Source organism: Miniopterus natalensis, chromosome 6 (assembly GCF_054644295.1).
Source record: "Miniopterus natalensis isolate mMinNat1 chromosome 6, mMinNat1.hap1, whole genome shotgun sequence".
NCBI lineage: Eukaryota > Metazoa > Chordata > Mammalia > Chiroptera > Miniopteridae > Miniopterus > Miniopterus natalensis.
The window spans coordinates 8,844,361-8,866,723 of NC_142086.1; the positions used below are offsets into that span (position 1 = coordinate 8,844,361).

Here is a 22,363-nt window from a genome sequence, read left to right on the forward strand (position 1 = left end):
AAAAAAAAAGCAATAGAAAATTTTTTTTTAAATCTAAGAGCAATATAAAGTCATGTAAAATGTCACCTTTATAGAAATACATAAATGGGAAAGCCCCCCACCCCCAATCCTACTTCTCAGAACCAACCACATCAACAATTGCTGTATTTTCATCTGACTTAAAAAAAAGAATGCCACCATGATGTTCTTCCCCAGTGGATCATAGATCCACTGTTGAGCAGCTGCTGCTTCACGTGGCAGCATGTCCTGGACATCCAGCATGTCCTTTGTATTCCAGCAAAGCCAACACCCGAATTCCTGGATGTGGAGGTGAGTCAGAGGAGCCAGCCTTTTTACATCTAGACCCTCACCATCGTCAGCTACGTTCAGTAGACCTTTGGTCATTCTGGTCCCACTGCAGGTGCTGTTTTGTTCCTCACGGTCCCAAAGTCCCTTCCAATCATTTTAATTCCCGAGGATGCTCTCTACTCCAAATTTCTAAGTGGAGGAGCTGTTGTCATGACCTAGAACTTTGTGGGAATGGACAGAGAGGGCAGTGGGCTGAGGCTGAAGTAGAAGCCCCAGCAAACATGGAGAGAGCCCTCACCGGTGCTTCCTGCCTCCGTTGTGCAAAGTCTCCCAACCGGGCAAATGTCAGAATACTTTTCTTGTTAAGAAGTATTTCTTCTATTTTAGGATTATTGTTAGATTTGCTTTTTAATTTTAAGAGTTCAACAATTTGCTAAAAATAAGTAAAAGTGAACTCTTAAAAAGCAAAGCTAACAATTTGCTGTTGTTGGATTTGCTTTTTTATTTTTTAAGAGTTCATTTTTACTTCTCTCACTTTTTAATTCATTTTTAAGAATCATTCCTGCAAATTCACTGCAAGGTTTTGAAGTTAACTGTTTTTAGTGTCAGTACTGGATTGTTGACTTACCCGTCAGTCACCAGGCATCTATTGTGCACTTACTGTGGGGTCCGGGTTGTTTTACTACACAGAAGCAGCCTGGGGTTGTGGAAGGAGCTAGAGGAATGTGAGGGTTGGGGACAGCTGGGGTCTAATTTGGCTCTATTCTCCAGAGAGGCCATGGACCAGTCATGACCCTTCCATTCCCTAATCTTTACAACAAGCTACTGGATTGGTAACAGTCAAGATTCCATCAGACAGCCTCTGATTTTCTGTTCTACTATTGGATTTGGGTTTGCATCATCTAAGTGTGTTGTCCAGTATAATGCAAGCCCACTTTCATTCTGAGATGAGTTGGATAGAGATAATAGTCAAGAATTTGGGTTCTAATCTTGGCCTTGATACTGAACTCTGTACCTTGGACTGATCCTGGGGACATCATTTGTCTGCCAAATGAGGGTATTGACCGAGATCCATGGTTCTTACCTAGGAGTGTACAACCGAACCAAACATAGAACTTTGTAGAAGCACATGTCTAGATTCAGCCCCTAGAGATTATGATTCAGTAGGGGTCAGGTGGGGACCAGTTATGTTTTCAAACACTCTATAGGGGTTTTGAGGTACTCTCGTTGATAAGAAGCTGGCTAACTCGTCAGCATTTGACCAATACTTGAGTCTTCTTCCACCTTGGCCACTACTTTGTTCGCCTGTGAAGTGCTGTCAGCTGTGGCCCCGTTGGGCTTTGGTCTCCGCTGTGCTCAGTGGCCTCTCTCTCTTCCTCAGTAACAACCTGCAGTGTTTCACGGTGCGGTGCAGTGCAGCAGCGGCTCGTGAGGAGGACCCGTACGTGGACTCCACCCTGAAGGTTAGAACTGGCTTTTGATGACGGTGAACCCTGAGCTCAAAAAGGGGCCTGTGTATGCTCACATTTGCTCCTGGTTGTAAGCGAGGCACACGTAAAGGTCTTAAGATCTTGATTATTGAATTAGAACTTCGGAATGTAACACTGAGCATTTTTTGATTCATAGTTTAGATGACAATGTGTAAGATTACTTTGAAAACACTTCACTCAGAATTTAGGTCTAGTGCCTATTTCTAAAAGTTTGGTAAAGAATATGTACGGTAACTTCAGAGAGAGTATTTCACAACTGTAGTATACTACAGTTTTATTTTTTGACAGAAATATTGGTAGTAATTATATATAGCTATTCACACAGTTTAGAAATTAGTATATTCAAGAACACAAAATTGATTAAAGTGCATTAAAATAATCTCTTTATATTGTTATATAGCCTTTTGTTACTCTTTTGTAATTTTACAAGCCTTCAACAACCTCTGGTATTTCTGTAAACTAAATCTAGGAGCTAATGGGTGTGTTAGATCAATAACATCATTTTTAGTATGCTTAGTCTCTGCAAAGCTCTTGACCACAAAATACAGAGGTCGTTTATGATGAAATTCTATGTTTTCTGACCTTGAATTTCTATTCTTAAAAATATACTGATCATTTTTATGATATTCACCATATGTATTTCACCTCTGATGTATAAGCTACTCGAATGGATGTTTGTTGTGAAGATGCAGGCTGCAGGAAACCCCAAAATTATGATGACCTCTATTTCACAAGTTAGATTATGTCCATGATAAAAGGCATCTGGAAGTAAGTGTTCAGTAATGGTGGCTATGCTGATAAGCCAGCACTGTGAAGTGCTAGTGTGTCTGAGGTACGCTCCCATTCTCGCTGTTGCCCAGGTCACATTAGGTGGTCACATTTCATGTGACCTGAGTTCTCAGTAACTTTTTGCTGTGGCCGAGCCTGTAGCTCTCTTGTTGCTGACCGGGCTTGCTGCCTGTCTACCTTCAGCCTCCGGGGAAACCGGAATCACAGCTCTTCCTTGTCTTTCTTTCTGTTGTTAAGATATACCTGTGGCCTTTTAAGAGATCATTTTTAAAATATAGGTTATTTTCCTAGTAAAAATTGAGAACTGACAGATTATTTTCCCTTTCTTCTCCCCAAACCATGCCTTTAAAAATAAAACAAAAAAACTCAGGCTTACATAGGTGGTGATGGTAGAGTAGGGGTATATAGTAGATTGAGGTAGGATCAATCTACACTTGAAAATAAATCATAATTTCAGGTCTTCTCAGAGTCTCATAAAACCACAGGGAAGGAACCCGAAAGAGGGGAAGGGAGAAGAGAGGGGAGACCGGTATCTGGTGGGGATTGCTGCCCGTCAGACCCGTCCTTTGGAGCATACACAGAGGCCCCCCCTCCCCGGCACCTCCGCCGTCTGAAACCCCAGGTGCCGCCTGAGTGAGCGCGAGGTCATGGAGGCCGCTTGCTGACTCGGGCTGTGGGAGCTGCGGGGTCTGAGATTTCACGGCCTCAGAGGGCACGTATCTCTTTCTCCCGTTCCTCTCAGATTCCAGCTCCTCAGCACTAGCCAGGGCCCCGCAACTAATCCTAGGGATGAAAAAATAAACAGAGGTGTTTTCCAAGCACGTTGTACAAAGGGCCAAGGAAGGTGACCTCTGAATCAAAAGTGTCAGCTGAGGCAGTGGGACGGCCTGGCAGCCTCATTTTGTGGGCTCCCCGGGAGAGTTCCTCTGTTACCTTTCTTACCCACTCTAGGTGGATGCATGCTCCCTTCCAGGGCCAGGAGCCTGGCTCCCGCGCAGGTTTCCTGCAGCTTATCTGACACATCCAGCCTGTCAGGCATTCTGGGCAGTGTTCACACCTAAGGCCCCTCTGAACATACGAGCATTTCTGTCCTACGCTCCCATCTACTAGGAATCCATGCTGTGTACTCTCTGGGCAGCAGAATGTCCTTTTGTAGCATCTCATTTTGCCTGGAAACTCCATTTGGGCGTACCCCCAGGCCGGCACACCGTTAGTGGGGTTTCCCTGGGTGGCAGCTTACCAGCCATGGCCGCAGTCCCAGAGCCGTGGGGAGTCCCCACTGTGAGGGGCCTCGGGGGCGCCCGCTTTCTGAATTCATTCAGGAAGGGGAGCTCTTTGCAGGCACATATGAAATAGTTGGTTAAATAAGTTCAGATAGGATAACCTCCTTGCTCTGATGAGAATAGGAATTTGAAGAGTTTTTTGAGGGGGGGGATGGGGCAGAAGAGACTATCAAATAAACACAGATTTTTGAAGGTTAAAGTTCATGTATGTTTTTCCCATGGTTAAATTTGTGGTTTTTTCTTTCCTAGGCTTGCCCACCCGTCAGTATGGATGTCTGTGCTTTAAGAATACAGCTTTTCATAGGCTTGAGAGCCATCTGTCACTTTAAAAACCACATCATACTTCTGACCAAGGCGGACCCCGAGCCCCATCCAGAGAGAAGAGAGTCCCCCAGGAGGCTCCTGTGAGCATCCCTCTCCCCAGAGTCCTGCCAGAGTTTCTGCACTGATTGTTATGGGGGTATTTTGTGTGTGTCTTACTTTATGTTTTTTTTGAGTCAAAATTTTGAAGGCCCAGGTGACTTTTCTATGGTGTTCTTTTTCCAGAGAAAGAAAATAAGGTTTTAATGATCTCTATAATATCCTTTATAATTGACCTTTCTTTAGAAGAAAATGAATCAAAACCTAGTATTTTAGATGAAACGTTAAAGGATATGCTATTCTGTGTAATTCAAGGGAATGACGGGGCCTCTGATGCTAACCCATACGACAAGTCTTTTCATATTTTTCTATTCTGACCTTTCAGTAGTTGCATTTTTAGACAAAGATTATTTTCTGGTATTTCAATTCAAAAGAAATTAACAATGTATTTCTTAACTTAAATGACATTCAAGATATATAGATATGTACTGACCTACCTTAAAATAGAATTGCAATTTGATAACACTGATCTCTGGTTGACGCTTCGGTTTTCTGTTTTCGCATTATTTGGAACAGAGTGCTTAATTTCAGGCTAGTTACGCTTCTATTTGATGTTTTCTACACTGTGAACTTAGTGGTAGGGAATGCGATCTAATTTGAACGTTTCTATGTGGAAAACTTATTCAGGTAAGAAACTTGTTTTGGGGGAAGAAACATATATTTCAAATCTCACATTGATTTTTAATTTTTAACATAAGTTTTTGATTGTTTTTTAATTGCTTGTGCCTGTACTTGTTCCACCAAAAGGAGTGAACAGGTTGCCTTGGTTAAGTGGTCTGACCTTAAAAACTGTCTTAGCATGAGGATAAACGACGTGTAATTTTGCACATTTGTAAAGTATTACATATTTTAAATGATTTTATAAACTTCTCATTTATTTGAAAATTCATTTGTTCAAAGGTCTATGTTTTAAAACGTTTGTATACCACAGAAAATGCATCACATAGTGAAAACAAGAGACAGGATAGTGCTTCAGGCAGACTCGCATGTCTTCTGCTCTTTCCTGGCAGCGTGAGGGATTTGAGTGTTGCTCTGTTGGAGCTTCATGGATTTGTGATGTCGGGCTTGCTGGACCCGTGAAGGCCACTTGCAGGAAAGATCCTGGGCCTGGGGACTTTTTTAAAAAAAAATATATCTTTATTGATTTCAGAGAGAGGAAAGGAGAGGGAGAGAGAGAGATAGAAACATCAATGATGAGAGAGTCATTGATCGGCTGCCTCCTGCACGCCCTTGACTGGGGATCAAGCCCACAACCTGCTCCTGTGCCCTGACCAGGAATCGAACCCCGATCGCCTGGATCCTAGGTTGACGCTCAACCGCTGAGCCACACCAGGCCGGGTAGCCCGGGGACTTTTTCACAGCCAAGTCCCCTTCCTTTTGAGGGCTCTTGCCTGTTCTTTGAACTTATTGCCTATTTAAGAATGCTTGTGGAATGAAGTGGAAGTGATTGGTGTATCAGTTGATGAGTTATAAAATATTAAATGTTGTAGGCTTGTGCAGCATTGTGAACAAACCATATAAAAATCGACTGTACAGTAAACACTGAAGAAAATACTAAATGAAAATGATTTCATAGTTATATTATTTTAGGTATCAAGTATTTACCATTTAAAATTGCCATTTATTAATAATATGTCTTATCTTACAGTTTTGTCCTTTGTTTTGCTTTTAGTTCTAGAAAAGATACCAGTGTTAAGCTCAAAACACCTCCTGTAGCTGAGGCTGGGTGGAATTTGTATATTGTGAATACGACCTCACCAGTGCAACTGTACAGAGAAATGGTACTCCTTTCAGACTTCTGATTCTTATTTGTAGAAATATAGAGTGGAATTGATGACCAGAAATGGATTCTAATTCTCTTCCTTTCAGAGTGCCACACCCACCAGCCACGAGCTCCGACAGTGGAGCGAGTGTTCACCTGTCTCCGCCTTCTCGTGTTCCCAGCTCCTACATTTGAGGAGCTTGTAGAAGTTCCCTTCACTAAAATCAGCCTCCTGTATTCATACCATCCTCCTACGAGGATCAGTTAACCAGTCTAATTATAAATAGACTTTGACCTTTACTTTGAACCCTAGGAAAGAGAGCCATGAAATGAGCTGAACGACGTCTCAGGTCATTTGCCTCTGTCTCACACTTCTCTGAACATCAGCCAGTTGTCCCTGGGCACTGCTGCACCTGTAGCATTGTCCTGTGAGTAGGGTCCCAGAGTGGGCATCTTACTTCTTTTCTCAAAGTGACAGCTGCCAACTCATTCCTGGCAACTTTTTTTAACTCTTTATTTTGAAATCTGTAATTTCAAACTTACAGAAAAGTTGTAAGAAAAAGAATAATACAAATAAAACCTGTATATTCCCCACACAGATTTACCCTGAGTCCATACCCCTTGCTTTTCTCTGTGTGTGTGTGTCTCTCTCTTTCTCTCCACTCTTGCATTTTCTATACACATAAACACAGAGTTGTTTTCTGATCCTTTGGAAAATAAATGCATAGGTCATAGTCTAAGGCTAAATACTTCAGTGTATGTTTCCTGCGCATCAGGATATATGCTTGCATAACCACAGGGCAGTCATGCCTCAGTACATTTAACACTGATACAATACTTTAGTCTCTGCTTCAGATTCCATTTTCATCAATTGACCTAATGGTATAGCATTTCCCCCGCTCCAATCCAGGATCTACTGGCATCAGGTAGTGTACTTGTCATGTGTCTTTAGCCTTTTTAAATCTGGAATATATTCATAGCCCCCCCTTTTTTGTTGTTTTTGTTTTTTTTGTTTAATGACAAACATTTTTTGAAAAATATATTTTCCCCTTCCCGCATTAAATTTTTTTTCATGATTAGCTTATCTATTCTTCTTGGCTAGAATGTATTACAGGTGATCCACTGTGTTTCTCAGGGTATGACCTTGGGAGGATCATGATGTCCATCTGCCCCTCATTGGTAGTGTTAATTTTAATCATCAGGTCAAGGTTTTGCCTGATTTGTCCCTTGCATTTTAATGCCGATGATTATATCAATTTTGCTCTTTTTTATTTTGCTTAATTGAAAATCATAGGCCTCATCTAGATGGTTTGCCTACTGGAGTCTGAAAATACAGATAGATTCAGCTAGCAACAATTTTTATAAGCCCTCTGTAAGTTACAGAAATAGATATAGTAGAATCTCAGTTTACCTATTGAAGCTAAAAAAAGGGATGCTCAGTCTGAATTTGAGATTTAAATCTTTGAGCTTTTTAAAAAAGAGTTAACTATTTCAGATGTTCATTAGCTTTATTGCTAAGTTAACAGTGTCATTAGTACCTTCTCTAATGATGAGTACTGTTTAACAAAGGGGTATTTACAATTGTGTATATAAAACTAACTCATAGATTTCGGGAAGGGGCACTTTAGCTAGGCCCTTTCAGAATGATTAGTAAGCACTTTTTATGTTTTAGGATTTAATGTGTCTAAATATTAATTTTACTAACAATATATATAGGTATTCTTAAGAACTGGGAAACTTTTAGGAGTCTTTCTGCTGCAACATTAGCTGTTTGCCTTTTTTATTTTAGGTAGACTACAGTAATACCTACAAGACTGTAAAAACCCAGAGCTGCATCCACCTTCTCAGCGAGGCTCATCTGTTAGTGAGAGCGGCCCTGATGGATGCCAGTCAGCTGGAACCTGGAGAAAAAGCAGAGCTTTTAGAAGCATTTAAAGAAAGCTGTGGGCACCTTGGAGACTGCTATAGCAGGTTGGTGATGCTTCTTGGAAACTTGTTAGAGAAGCCGTCTTGAGCTTTGGGTGTACTTGCTAGCTTTTCCATCTCTGGTAGTTAGTTACCTGATAAATGGGGGCACGCATGAGGGGAAGTGGCTCATTCATTATTTCAAAAGCATTTGTTGAACACATACTATGTGCCAGATACTGTGCTAAGCTTAGAGATACAAAGATGAGCGTGACCTGCCTTCAAGTAGTTAGTTTATTAAATGAGCAGTGAGTCTCAAGTTCACGAGTCGCCTACCACTTCATTTATGAGTTAGAAGTTTCTTTTCAGGCCCGGAGATGGGGGTGATGTGGGGCATGACCAGTGAAAATCCTGGACAGGCTGTATTACTAGTTTATTCCGTTAGCTTTAAGGGAGAACTACCATTGGACAGTCTGTGATTTTAACCTTAGTAGTCAGTGTTTTTATGATGTCACAAAAGGACACTAATATGAATAGTGGTTTTTATTTCTGGGAATGATGTTTACAAATTACTTTGCATGTGATTGTTTCAGAGGTTTACTTCACCCATGGGAATGATTATAAATTAATGAAACAGACTTTCCTTGCCTATAAACGCCATTATTTTGGAGCTACATTATGAAAATAAAATTCACTTAATGAATTTTTTTCTAGGTTTAATATGACCAAGCAAAACAGAACTACATTAATTAGAATGACTTTGCAGAATAAAACTTAGGAGATTTTTCCAGCTACTAATGACAGTAGAAGAGTACTTGAGAATTATGTCATCTGGAAAGCATGATCTGTTTTATTATGAAGTGTGCTAGATACCCTGCCTTAAAATGACAAGACTGAGCTTTCTTTGCTTCCTTTCCTTCAGGCTCGACACCCAGCATTCCCACCTCGCCTTGCCCTACTATAAGATGTCTGGTCTTTCTATGGCTGAAGTTTTGGCTCGAGTGGACTGGGCAGTAGAGGATGGATCACAGAAATATGAGAGGGGATTAATCTTTTATATTAGTCATTCACTTTATGAAAACCTGGATGAAGAATTAAGCGAAGTGAATATAGTTTTCTGTCTAGCTAAATCTGATATTTTTAACTTTTCATTTTAGCAATTTATTTTATGTAATACCATTTAGAAGTCAAGTTCTAAACATTTTTCTTTGGTAATAGTTTCTTTTCCTAAAAAGCTAACTAATGTACCCCTTTCTTCATTAATATAGAATTATAGCTTAGAAAGGAACTTATAAGTGTCTTCTCATACTTTCTCATTATATAGATGGAGAAATATGGTCCACTGTGATTGAGTGGCCTGCCCAACATAACAGTTGCTTGTCTTTAGAAGAATGGCACAGAATTCGGCCCTCGCCTGCCTTCTCATCTGCAGCCCTTTCCACCACCCTAGTCACTCCACTCTCCAAGTGTCCATAGCTTCACTTACAATATCCTGGCCTAGTGACCTTTACACATTATTAATGATTATTTGTAGCCCCTTGTGTATTTTTATTTTTATTTTTTAAAAATATGTTTTCATTGATTTTAGAGTGAGAGGAAGGAGGGGGCAAGAGAGACATCGATGTGAGAGAGACACATCGATTGGTTTCCTCCCACACGCATCCTGACCAGGGATCGAACCCGCAACCCAGACATGTACCCTGACCAGGAATCGAACCAGTGACCCCCTGTTGCACAGGATGACACTCAACCAACTGAGCCACACTGGCCAGGGCCCTCATGTATTTTTAAAAAGAGATGACTACAGATATGCAAAGTTAGATATTATGATACCAAATGTTTTAAGATTTTTGAGAGAAATGAAATTTTTATCATAAACTGCCTTAAGTATATTTTGTACTAAGCTGTAATTTTTTATAATGGACTTTCCAGTGTGATTTAATCCAGTACTTATTTTCCTCTTCTGAATGCTTGTTAAAATTAGAAGTGCTGGCCACAATTTGCTATATATTTTCACAGCTTTTTCTTCATTTTAACTCTACAGAGAGATTAATTCCAGTCACCTGAGGTCTCCCATGTTATCATCAGCTCCATCTTCTTAAATCAAAGCATACTGCTATAATTTGATTTTAACTGAAATGTTATATCTTGGCTTTGTATCTTTTTTTCCCCTGATTTGGTTGCTTCCTGTTGGCTGACTGACCTTTTCCTCTCATTCATGTTCACCAAAGGAATTAGCAGTAAAAGTGGTTCAGATGTTTCATGTGGCCGAGCCGAAGCAGCTGCCCCATATCCTCTGTAGTCCTTCTATGAAGAATATTAAACCTCTAACTGCCATGAGCTATCTAAGGAAACTGGATACCTCCGGGTTTTCATCAGTCTTAGTGACATTGACCAAGGCAGCAATGGCTCTGAAAATGGGAGATCTTGACATGTACAGAAACGAAATGAAAAGCCATCCAGAGGTACGGTGTCCTGCCTGGTAGGACTGGGAGTCCTGAGGTGTTTAGCTTTCTTCTGGCTTCTAACTCATTTTTTCTTAGTCGTAAAGAAAAATAGGCTTAATATTAGAAAGGAAGTGACACAAAGTGGAAATGCTTGGGCTTCAGATCTGGCAAATGAAAAAGAATTATAAATGGCAGCAGTGGGTATCCAGAGACCTTTCAGCTTAGCGTCAGGCATGCTCAGAGCATGGGGGATATGGAGGCTCTGCCCGAGCTGACGGTCGGCATGAGGGAGCAGCGTGCCCGCTGACAGCAGTGAAGTGTATTCAAGTACAGCGGGTGGGATATTAACTGTGAGCCTTAGGAGTCCAGTGGTTGCAGAAAGAGCCTGCACTTGGGAAAATCACAAAGGACTATATGGAGGATTGGACATTTGAGTGGTATAGCAAAGAAAAGGTAGCTTTCCCTTGGAAGAGAGGCCATTTAGGGGCATGAGCCAAAGATGCTAATTATGAGGGGGGGAAATTAAAAGGTAACATTAATTAAGCACTTACTATGTCCCAGGCTTATTCTAAGCCCCTTGCATATGTTCTCATATTTAATTCCTGTAACAGTGCTATAAGGTAGATGCTATTGTTATATCTATTCTACAGATGAGGGAACTAAGCCAAAGAAAGGTTAAATAACTTGTTCAAGATGACCCTGCTGGTGAGTGGTAGAGCCAGGATTTAAAGCATGCAGTCTGGCTTCAGATCCAGTGTCCTACACTGTTGTTTTACCGCCCAGCTGGGCAAACACCCAAAGTACGACTTTGGTTTCTAAACCAAGAACAGAGTGCTTTATTGCTGTGCAAATGGCACATTTTGTTATGATGAGAAGAGCGAGTTAACATCGAAGTATCCTTTGCTTTGAAGAGCAGAATTCTAGAAAGATGAATTTTCTTTCCACAATTCTGAAAAAGCTTAAGGTGTATTATTAAATCAAGTACACCTAAATATAAAGCTCTCTCCAAAAATAGGGCATCTTGACCTTAATTAGATGTTAACTTTTATGGAGACAGTTAACAGTGATCTTCTTAGAGCAAGAACTTGTCTTTATATTAAAGAAAAAATTGAGATTAAAGTAAATTATTAATAGCTTAACCATGAATCTTGAATGTACTAGCATGTATTTCCAAGATGAGTGGAGTATACGTTTTGTTCCTAAATTTCTTTTTTATCTCAAGATGAAGTTGGTGTGTGGCTTTATTCTCGAACCTCGGCTGTTGATTCAACAGAAGAAGGGACAGATTGTTCCAACTGGGCTTGCGGCTCACTTGAAGGAGACCCAGCCTGGGTTGCTTGTAGCTTCAGTCCTGGGCTTGCAGAAGAACAACAAAATTGGGATTGAAGAAGCAGATTCCTTCTTTAAGGTTTGTCAGTTTCCAAATGTTCATTGTTCTGGATGTCCTGATAAAATTGGTGGGGGCTGGGAGCAGAATAAGAGAAGCGAGTTTTTACTTGTTTATTGAAAAAAACAAACGTAGATATGACCAGTTTATAAAGATATAGATTAAAAGAGTATATGTAGAAAAATTTTATTCATGCAGGCTCAAATCTGTTTCCTGTTAAAATGTCTGACTTTGCTGTGCCAGGGCTAATGCTAATGGTGAACTATTAAGTGCATGGCCCACATGATGGAGTGTGTGCAGAGCTGTAACTTGCTGGATGCTGTACTGATCTGGGACACGGGGGCTTGTTTCCCTGTGTTCAAGGTGCTCTGTGGGAAGGATGGAGATACAATTCCTCAGCTCTTGGTAGACTTTTGGGAAGCCCAGCTGGTAGCATGTCTCCCAGATGTGCTGCTGCAGGAACTCTTTTTCAAGCTCACATCACAGTACATCTGGAGATTATCGAAGAGGCAGCCCCCTGACACAGTACCGTTGCGCACATCAAAGGATCTGGTAAGATAATGGAGTAATACATCACACATTACAATAATGTACATACATTCTTATTTTGAATAAAACCTAAGTTACATCACCAGATATCTTTTTAAAGCAGGAGTTAGAAATATCCTTAGAACTTGCCCATGAGTGAGGTTGCCTACATTATAAATATTTTATATATATATATATATATATATATTTTAAATATATATTGATTTCAGAGAGAGGAAAGGAGAGGGAGAGGGAGAGATAGAAACATCAATGATGAGAGAGTCATTGATCGAGCCCACAACCCAGGCATGTGCCCTGACCGGGAATCGAACCCCAATCGCCTGGATCCTGGGTCGACGCTCAAATGCTGAGCCGTGCCCGGTCGGGCTACATTTTAAATATTTTATATTCAAAAGAGTTCCCCTGCTGCTTCTGTGTTACTGCCTTGCAGTGGTATCTCAGTAGCCAAAGCATGAGGGATCAGGCTTTCCCAGAACGTGTCTGTGTTCCCTCAGGGGATGGTCATGAAATAGAACACGAGAAAAGAGACATCTGCTAACCTCCCTTATGTGTGAGGACCTGCTGTGGGAGAGGCTCCCGTTTCCTGTCAGCTGCACACACGGGCTGTTCTGTAACCCGCCTGGCAGCCCTCACCGCTGCTTTTACCCATCTTGCCCCCTCCCCTCCCTCTCCTTTGAGAGACTGCCTCTCAGTGGATGCCTCAGTGAACTGGAAAAGACACCAACTCCTTGAATAAGGGGGCTTTTAGGGAAGTTATCTTGAGAACTTATAGAAGAGATTTTGTCTCCCAAGGAAAGGAGTAGAGATAAAAATTATTTCCAGTGTTACTGTTAACTGTTGTTTTTTTAGTATAATTAGCTTAAAAGCGTTATTGCTTTTTTTTTGCTAGAAAGGGCTTCCTTGGAATATTTTTAAATGTAAAGTATTAGGAAATATTTCATGCAGATCCATTTGGTGGGAAGTAGGAAGGCTAGAACTTTTTCCAAGGGAACTGACTCTAAGACTTCGCTTCCCATCCCCAGGAAGGTGTGTACTTAATTCTGTGACACGCTGAGGATTAGTGATTGCTTGCTCTATTTAGCATGGGTGAAGAACATCTTGTATTGTAGTATTTTGTTTATGTTAATTTCTTTTACATTTTAGATAAATGCCTGTGGTCATTATGGCTTAATTTATCCATGGGTTAATGTCCTAATATCATCTGATTGCTTAGCTGACAAAAATTATACAGAAGATCTCTCCAAATTACAGGTAAATAAAAATGCCTCTTTTTTATTTATTACACATTATTAGATATTTATTTATCTACATGTTACAATCTAATGTAGGATATAAATTTGGTAAGACCCCAGGTGTTCTGTTAATCTAGAGTACATAATTTTGAGGGACAAAGTCCATAGTTAGGGATGCTCAGAAGCTCTCCTGCCTCTGCCTGAAACTGCTCACAGCAAGGCTGGTGTCATTACCAAGACCCAGTGTGCACCCAAGTCACATGACTCTCTTGCCTCTTTTGCAGCACGTGCTTGGAAACGCTTTGTGAAATGCAAATGTGGCGAATATTTAGCAGTGTTTTATTGCTGTGATTCATGTTTGTTTTTTGTTTTTCATCTTCACTCATATATTTTAGGCCTCTAGCCCCATCCAGACACCACTATCTCTTTTGTAGGAAATAGGTCAAAGGAGCCAGTTTACCTGGCTCCTGAAAGGATATTAAAATAAAATAAGAAGTATGATCAGAGGATGTGGATCATCCTGCAGGGATTCTGACTGTTTTGACTGGAACAAGAAACAGATCTACGTTTGACGTGGTGGACCAGGCTGGGCTGCATGCGGAGGTGGTTTTGTTTAATACAGTTCAGTGGTCCAAGGATCAGTTGGAAGCCCCAAATCTGTTTTGTTTGGTCTGCCCAATGTATCTACCAACATATAAAAATTGACATTTTAAATGAAGGCTTCTGAGTTTCAAGTTCCTCTTGAAAAATTCAGCAGAACTGGTAACCCTGGGCCCCCAGGGCCTCAGACCTGCGGGCTGGAGCCAGCTAGCGGCTCCCCTTCCAGGGCAGTGCTCACGCTGTCTTGCCAGCCACGGTTCTTATCAGGGTGCCTTCTTGGTCCAGATCTGGAGCTGTGGTGTCCATTTTCCTTACACTCAGCTCTTTAGGTTTGGCCTCTTTAGGCTTTTGAGTTTGCAACCCCTGATTTACCCTGGGACAGGTGTAAGTGTGGTTATTGCTTATGGAAACCAAAACTGGGGACGGGTCAAGAGGGAGCTCAACAGACAGTATGGCTTAGACGACCTCTAGACAGTCTGTGTTGTCTCCAGAAGCGGAGTTACTTACATTCTTAAAAAATCACCAAAGAAGATTCTTGTTGGTTCTCATCTTTAGTATCCCTGTGATATAGAGCTGCTGAACCTCAGGCTTGTTCATTCCCCAGATACTCCGTGAACTTATGCTCTGAATGTACACAGTATTGGGCCAGGCAGGCAGGGCCTTGCTCTCCCAGAATGTGTGTACTAATTGCCTATTTAAAATCATAATTGTCACAAGTGCAGTAAAATCTCACCTGATAAAGCTACAAAACATATTTGTAATCACTGCTTGAAAAAGTATAATTTAGCAACCTCTTAAAAATCCACTTTAAAGTATTTAAAAAGAGCAGTTCCTGGGGGAGTCTTGCTGTTGATGGGTAGAAATATAGTCAGTCTAAACGTCTCTAAACCACTCTCCGTATTATAGCTCTTTCTAGATTATTGTGGGTCGATTAGTCTTAGTCATTAAGAGCAAAATAACCCTCAAGAAGCAAGAAGATCTCACATGGTTCTCACCTAGAGGAATGGGGTGGTTCAGGATCACCAGGACAGGTTTTTCAAAATTGTATGACTCCCCTCTACCCCCACCCACCACCACCCCACAGATTTGATGTGCCTCTTGTCCTCAGTCACTGTGATATTACATATTTGTGCAAAACTTAGATTTAAAACAATATAGAAATTATTGTTGCTATCTGAAATGACACAGTAACTAGTAAATGCCCTGCCCTTTGCCAGAATTGTCATGGGCCCCTCCCCCACCTCCTTGCCAGCCACCTCGCCCTAGAGAAGTTGATTGTGTAGGTAGAGAAGCCCCAGAAGTCTGGATTCCACCCCTGCAGAGCCGGCTGAGAGTGAGGGATCCGGATCAGGGAAGGGAGTAAGTGATGCTTGTGTGGGGCAGAGAAGAGGCCAGTGCGCTAAGAGGCAGGCAGCACTGAGTTTTAAAGAGCAGCAGTAACCTTTGGACCATTTTTTTATTCTGTAGTATATGTGTCATCAGGTGTGTTTTATTTAAACTCCTTGATGATATGGATAAAACTAAGGAAAAGTTCATGGGTCATGCATTTTGTGCCATGCTTTGACTAGCTGCATTTTAACCGTGGTTCAGGTTACCCTACCCAGCCCATTGTCTCGATTAACCAGAAGTTGAATACAGAAACAGTCTGTGTTTTCTTTCATGTTGGGAGATCAATGAGTGGCATGTTGTCCCCTTCTTTCATGTTTGCCCTCTTACCGTCAGGAAAGTGTTCAGGTGAAGGAGATTGTTAAACTTGCAGGAAGGAAAGGGACCAACCTTATTCTCCTGGCCATTCCATGGTAGAGATTTGGAATAAAATAATCATGCCGACAGCAGATAGGTAGTTCACATTCCTCCTGTGAGCCTGAGAAGCTGTAGCAAAAAGAATGCCAGAAGAAGAAATCAGTGTGTGATCATCTCATCTTTATCCAGAAGAAGGGGAAAACAGATGATTTTGGTGGTAGAATCAAAAGCAGTACCTTGAAAACCCCCGTACAAAACAGTACAGTTGACCCTTGAACATCACAGGGTTGGGAGCACCGGCTGCCCACACAGTGGAAAATTCACATATAATTTACGGCGGCCCTCAGCAGACATGGATTCCCAACTACAGCTGACCCCTGAACAAGTCGGGTGTGAACTGTGTAGGTCAGTTGAAAAAATCTGCATGTAAGTGGACCTGTGCAGTTCAAATCCATATTGCCAAGGGTCAACTGGGTTTATAGTTTAAATGCTTAAAAGTAAAATACTGGTTACAGTTCTGAGTACTGAAATAGTACCTTCTCTTATATTCAGCTTGTGGCAAGTGGTGTTGATACAAAATATCAATTGTGTTCGTTTTCTTAAATGTTAAATTTTATTTTGGCTGTATGTGTAGTGCATGTTTGTTAGAGAAACTTTGGAAAATACAGACAAAACAGGTGCGCTCTGTCCTCCCATTCACTGAGCTGACCTCTGGGCTCCCCCAAAGGGGCTTCTGTGTGTATGTACCTATGCAGATTTTACAGGACTGATCATGCTCTGACTATAATTATACATTGAGATTTTTTTACTCATTTTATCATGAGCATTTTGTCATTAAGTGGCCTTTGAAAACAAGGTTGATGGCTATATAATATTCCATCATACAAACGTACCATCATTTACTCAGCCCTTTTTGTGTAACACTTAGATTGAGCCTAGTTTTTCAATATTATAAAACATCCTTAAACATCATTGGACATAAATCTTTGACCACAGTGTTGATTATTTCCTTAGGATGGAATCCTGAAGCATTCTCATTAGTTGTTGTTTTTAAACATCTTTTTTTAATATGTCTTTATTGATTTCAGAGAGAGTAAGGGAGAGGGAGAGAGAAACATCAACGATGGAGTCATTGACGGCTCCCTCCTGCGCACCCCTCACTGGGGATCGAGCCCGCAGCCTGGGCCCGTGCCCTGTCGGGGAATCAGACTGCAATGTCCTTGCTCATAGGTTGACGCTCAACCACTGAGTCATGCCGGCCGGGCACATTCCCATTAGTTTTAAAATGCAGTCTATGCAAAGCAAATAAAATTGTCTTATTTTTTAAATGATTGCTTTCTCTGAAACAGATTGTTATTCTTCAAACTAGAGGTGGTTTAAATATTATTTAACACTTCACTCTACTTAAACTTAGTAAGTAGCAGATGCCTGTGCTCTAAAATTGCGTTTTTTTTTTTTCTTGCATGTGAGGTTTATAGTCTTTTAAAGAAATTGTACTGTATATGTTGTGCTTTAGACTTTGGGGTGCCTCATTCCATAACATTTCACTTTTCTGTTCATAGTCTCTTATATGTGGTCCTTCATTTGACATAGCTTCCATCGTTCCCTTCTTGGAGCCCCTCTCAGAAGACACGGTCGCTGGCCTCAGTGTCCAGGTTCTGTGCCGGACGCGCCTGAGAGAGTATGAGCAGTGCATAGACACACTGCTGGAGAGGTGTCCCGAGGCCGTCATCCCGTATGCTAATCATGAGCTGAAAGAAGAGAATCGGGTATGCTTTTCGGATTACATTTTCTAGGCTAGATCACTGATAATCAGATTTGATAATCTTGTTGCCTTATCTGCGAAATGGGGACAAATTATGCCAGTTCAGCCCCACAGGACTGTGCGGGTCAAACAAGCAGATTCGTGGAACGTGCTTAGTGCTTCGAGTGCTGTTAGGGGCTATTAAAATATATAGTGATGGCATGTTATCTTCACTAAAAATCACTCATTTGAAGATGAAGGAGCCTATTTACCTGAAGATTTGGGAACATAATGACAATGGGAAAATAGTTTCTAAATCAGAGTTTGAGACTTCAGTCCATTTTCTTCCTTCCTTCCTGCCACCTCAGAGATGACCCAGGACATGCCTGTTTCCGCATGAAAACAGCCGTGTATATACGTACAGTATACACACTGTTAGATTTTCAAACTACAAATCTGAGTTCTATGTTGTAGTTTAAGCAGAAGACCAGCTGCGGATAAACTTCTGTTGTAACAAAGTTGCTGCCTTAACCAAAATGACATATTTTTGCCCAATATTTTCCTGCACAATCTTCTTGTTGGAAATCTTAAAATGCATCAGGCTTAAAATGTATTCATTTTTTCCTAAGATAGACTTTATGGTGGAAAAAATTGCTGCCTGAACTTTGTCAGAGAATAAAATCTGGTGGAGAGAAATATCAACTTTACCTGTCGTCATTAAAAGGTAAAATCATTTTTGCTTGAATATACATTTCATTGCATCTTAGCTGTAGTTTCTATAATTTGCTGAAGCCCTGCTTTCTCTGGTCTTTTCATGTGATTCTCAAGTGAGATGAAGATGCCCTGAGAATGGTCTGGAGAGCTGATTTTCAGCATTCACACCCCCCATCACATTTGACATGTGTTTATCTCTTCTAGCCACAGAGCTGATGCTTTCCAGTTAATATTTTCAAACCCTTTACAACTGTTCAAAGTCACAGAAACTCAGCCTCAGGATTTTAAGGATTTGAATTTTCATTAAGACAATTACATTTTTATTAGTGATCTCCATGCTTAATTTACTTCATGTAGGAAATGAAGATGATTATCATTATTAATCATAAATTGTAAGCAAGTATTGAGGAATGACAAGGTTCTCAAGGATTTAAAAGTCGAGTGTTTCTAAATTATGAAGTATTTGACAGCATTGGTAGTTATTATTTGAATTTTCATAATAATCACTTGTAAATCTTGATAGACACATGGTTATCAAGTTCTCTCCTCTTGTGTGTTAATATCACTAGTTAATTGTTGGCCTGATGACAGAGGGTGTAGCTGCATTGATTTCCGTGTGCATAAAATATCAGACATTGACAGTGTTGGAATTGTCTTTTCCAGCAGAGCTCATTGGTTTTTAAAGTGTTAGGCAGAGCCAGTGGCCATTGGGAGGTGTTCTTCTGAAGATCTCCTTCATGATTGGGAGGAGGCGACTTTACACCAACTTCCTGGGCTGCCCATCTCCCTGAGTGAGTTTTAGGTTTCAGAAGAGGGAAGTGTCGGGTGTTTGATTGCCCGGCCCACCTGCATCACACTATCACAGGATTCTGAACTGATCACAGTTGGTGGGTCACTTCCCAGTGCAGGTAGCCCTTGTCTTCCCACCTCAGTCACATCGTCACCTCATGCAAACACTCTTTATCCTTGATTTCTAATGTGTGTGTTTCTTTATTGAATTTATTGGGGTGACACTGGTTAATAAAATTATGCAGGTTTTAGGCTTACAGTTGCATAACACATCGTCTCTGTATTACACTGTGCTCACCACCCCACGCCAGACCTCCTCCCCCGTTGCCGGTTATCACCCCTGTACCCTCTCCGCCTCCCCCCCTTCCCTCTGGTAATCATCACGCTGTCGTCTGTGCCTGTGAAGTTTTTAGAGTTTTGCTGTATTTGTTTTTTGCTTAATCACTTCGCCTTTTTCACTCAGCCCCAGCCCCCTCTCCTCTGACAGCCGTCAGTCTGTTATCCATGAGTCTGTTTCTATTTTGTTTATTTTGTTCATTAGATTCTACATTTGAGTGAAATCTTATGGTCCTTGTCTTTCTCTGACTGGTTTATTTCACTTAGCATAATGCTCTCCCGGTCCATCCACACTGTTGCAAAGGGTAAGATTCTTTTTTACAGCTATTGTGTGAATGTCCCACAGCTTCTTTATCCACTCATCTCCTGATGGGCACTTGGGCTGCTTCCAGATCTTGGCTATTGTAAATAACGCTGCTGTGGACATAGGGGCGCATATATTCTATCTAAGGAGTGTTTCAGGTTTCTTTGGATATATTCCCAAAAGTGGATTCATTGGGTCATAGACAGCTCCATTTTTAATTTTTTGAGGAACCTCCATACTGTTTTCCACAGTGGCTGCCCCAGTCTGCATTCCCACCAGCAGTGCACCAGGGGTCCCCTTTCTCCACGCCCTCGCCAGCATTTGTCGTTTGTTGAGCTATTGATGGCAGCCATTCTGACAGGTGCGAGGTGTTATCTCACCATGCTTTTAATTTGCATCTCTCTGATGATTAGTGACGGTGAGCATTTTTTCATATGTCTGTTGGTTATCTGTATGTCCTCTTTGGAGAACAGCCTATTCTGCTCCTTTGCCCATTTTTAAATTGGATTGGTTTTTGGGCGTTGAGTTTTGCTTTTTTTAAAATTTATTTATTTACTTTTAATTTGACCTTAAGATATGTTTTTTATTGATTTTAGAGAGAGGAAGAGAGAGAGAGAGGGAGAGAGAGGAACATAAATGTGAGAGGGAAGTATCTATCAGTTGCCTCCCATACGTGCCCCAACCAGGTATCGAACCTGCAACCTGGGGATGTGCCCTGACTGAGAATCGAACCTGCCAGCTTTTGGTGTATGGACTGATGCTGCAATCGACTGAGCCACACTGGCCAGGACTGGAGCTGAATTTCACAAGTCCTTTATAAATTTTGGATATTAACCTCTTACCAGATGTATTATTGGCAGATACGTTCTCCCATTCAGTGGGTTGTCTTTTCATTTTGTTGATGGTTTCTTTTGCTGTGCAAAAACTTTTAAGTTTGATGTAGTCCCATTTGTTTGTTTTTTCTTTTGTTTCCCTTGCCGGAGGAGATATAGCAGAAGGAATAGTGCTACAAGAAATGTCCAAGATCTTACTACCTCGGTTTTCTTCTCTTCACCCTTTTCTGAGCCACATCCACCAGCTCTCTACCCCTAACTTTCCCATAATCATTCCACCAGATGTTCCATTTTTCTGTGTCTTCAAAATACATTTGTGTCTGTGCACAGGTGTGTGTGTGGCTCATGGGACTACATGCTGTGTGTTTCCCCTTGTTAGTCTCTCGTACCTCAAGAGCTGGTACAGTGTTTTAGCCACTCTTCTTTTGCACCCTTGCCAGCAGTCTGTCTCTTAGCATCTGTACTGGTGGTTCGAAGGGGAGAATCTGAATGACTTCCGGTCTGTTTTCAAGGGAGGTCTTTCTGTCCTCAGCTGTATTATACTGAAAAGCGACCAGGATCGGAGCCTGGAGAACTGGAACTGAGTTCCAGGTCGGCTACTTACTGAGTGACCTGAAACAAGCCAATTTTTTAATATCCTTGGACTAATGAGAGTCTCAGGGGTAATTCTAGAGTAAAATGTTAGGCAAAATTGCAAGATGGTAACATTGGAGATGGAGCTCAGGGATTTATATGCTTAGAGCTTGGATTTCGTATCTCTTAACACGGTCTTTCTCACCCTTGGTGCGGCTGACATTTTGGACTGGGGGGGGGGGGGTGTGGGTGTGGGTGTGTGTGTGTGGTTCTTCTGTACATTTTAGGATGTTGAGCAGCATCCCTGGCCTCTATCCACTAAATACCAATAGCACTGTCCCAGTTACAACAAACAAAAATGTCTCCAGACATTACCAGATATTCGCTGCCTAGGGGGAAAATGATACTGATTGAGAACCTTTGCATTAATGTAGAGCCATTGAAACGGGGGTTAGTAATTGGCTTGTTTCAAGGAAATATTTGTTACTGTTTTTCTGAACTGTGCTTATTGTTACAAATTCTCATACTGTAGTAAATTATAGTTTAAAAAGCCATTTAAAGTCCCACCAGCCTGGCCAGGCGTGGCTCAGCTGTTGAGCTTCAACCTAGGATCCAGGCGACTGGGGTTCGACTCTCGGTCAGCGCATGTGCCCAGGTTGCGGGCTCAATCAATAACTCTCTCATCGTTGATGTTTCTGTCTCTCTCTCTCCCTCTCCTGTCCCCTCTCTGAAATCAATAAAGATACATTTAAAAAAAAAAAAAAAGTCCCACCAGCCAGAAATAACTGTTTTCAGCATTTGATGAATATTTTCTAGGCACGCTAGAGGATTTAAGGTATTCTAAGGTACTTTTGACCTTGTTCTTGGAGTTATAACCTGTGTTAGCCCCTCACTGGTTGGCAGGAGAGAATTGGGTAGTGGCAAGACTTTTTTGTTGGCTCTTTAACTACTGTGCACTGGCCCCCAACTCAGTTTCTTATGTGTAGGATACTACTTATAGGCTCCACATTTAGGCTAAAGAGACTAGTTTGATAGCAAAGCATTGGTAATTCATATTTTTCAGATAGGTTTTACAAACTAGTTAGTTTCTATTATTGTTAGATGTGCATCATTGCGTTTTAATTCTCAAAGGCCTCTGGAAGCTAGCAGATGGTACCACTATATTATAGATGAGG

The 22,363-nt window shown here is 41.2% G+C and overlaps 2 protein-coding genes across 5 annotated transcripts in view; one reads left to right on the plus strand and one right to left on the minus strand.

The window, feature by feature from the left end:
• HPS3 (HPS3 biogenesis of lysosomal organelles complex 2 subunit 1) overlaps positions 1–22,363 on the plus strand; it is a 44,506-nt gene that overhangs the window by 20,363 nt on the left and 1,780 nt on the right. For 2 of the 4 annotated variants that reach the window (XM_087818074.1, XM_016221525.2), the window contains exons 6-16: positions 1,670–1,751; positions 4,100–4,254; positions 5,943–6,051; positions 7,822–8,003; positions 8,860–9,040; positions 10,169–10,402; positions 11,607–11,792; positions 12,135–12,323; positions 13,464–13,571; positions 17,458–17,664; positions 18,273–18,363. In XM_087818074.1, the coding sequence (XP_087674200.1) occupies positions 1,670–1,751; positions 4,100–4,254; positions 5,943–6,051; positions 7,822–8,003; positions 8,860–9,040; positions 10,169–10,402; positions 11,607–11,792; positions 12,135–12,323; positions 13,464–13,571; positions 17,458–17,664; positions 18,273–18,363 (1,724 nt within the window). Of the gene's footprint in view, positions 1–1,669; positions 1,752–4,099; positions 4,255–5,942; positions 6,052–7,821; positions 8,004–8,859; positions 9,041–10,168; positions 10,403–11,606; positions 11,793–12,134; positions 12,324–13,463; positions 13,572–17,457; positions 17,665–18,268; positions 18,364–22,363 lie in introns of those variants that run through there. The other 2 variants (XM_087818075.1, XM_087818076.1) reach the window with 2 other exon arrangements.
• Positions 15,869–22,363, minus strand: part of CP (ceruloplasmin) — a 72,048-nt gene continuing 65,553 nt past the window's right edge. The window contains exon 19 of the mRNA XM_087818077.1: positions 15,869–16,024. Coding sequence (XP_087674203.1) covers positions 15,930–16,024 — 95 coding nt within the window. The 3' untranslated portion in view covers positions 15,869–15,929. The remainder of the gene's footprint in view (positions 16,025–22,363) is intronic.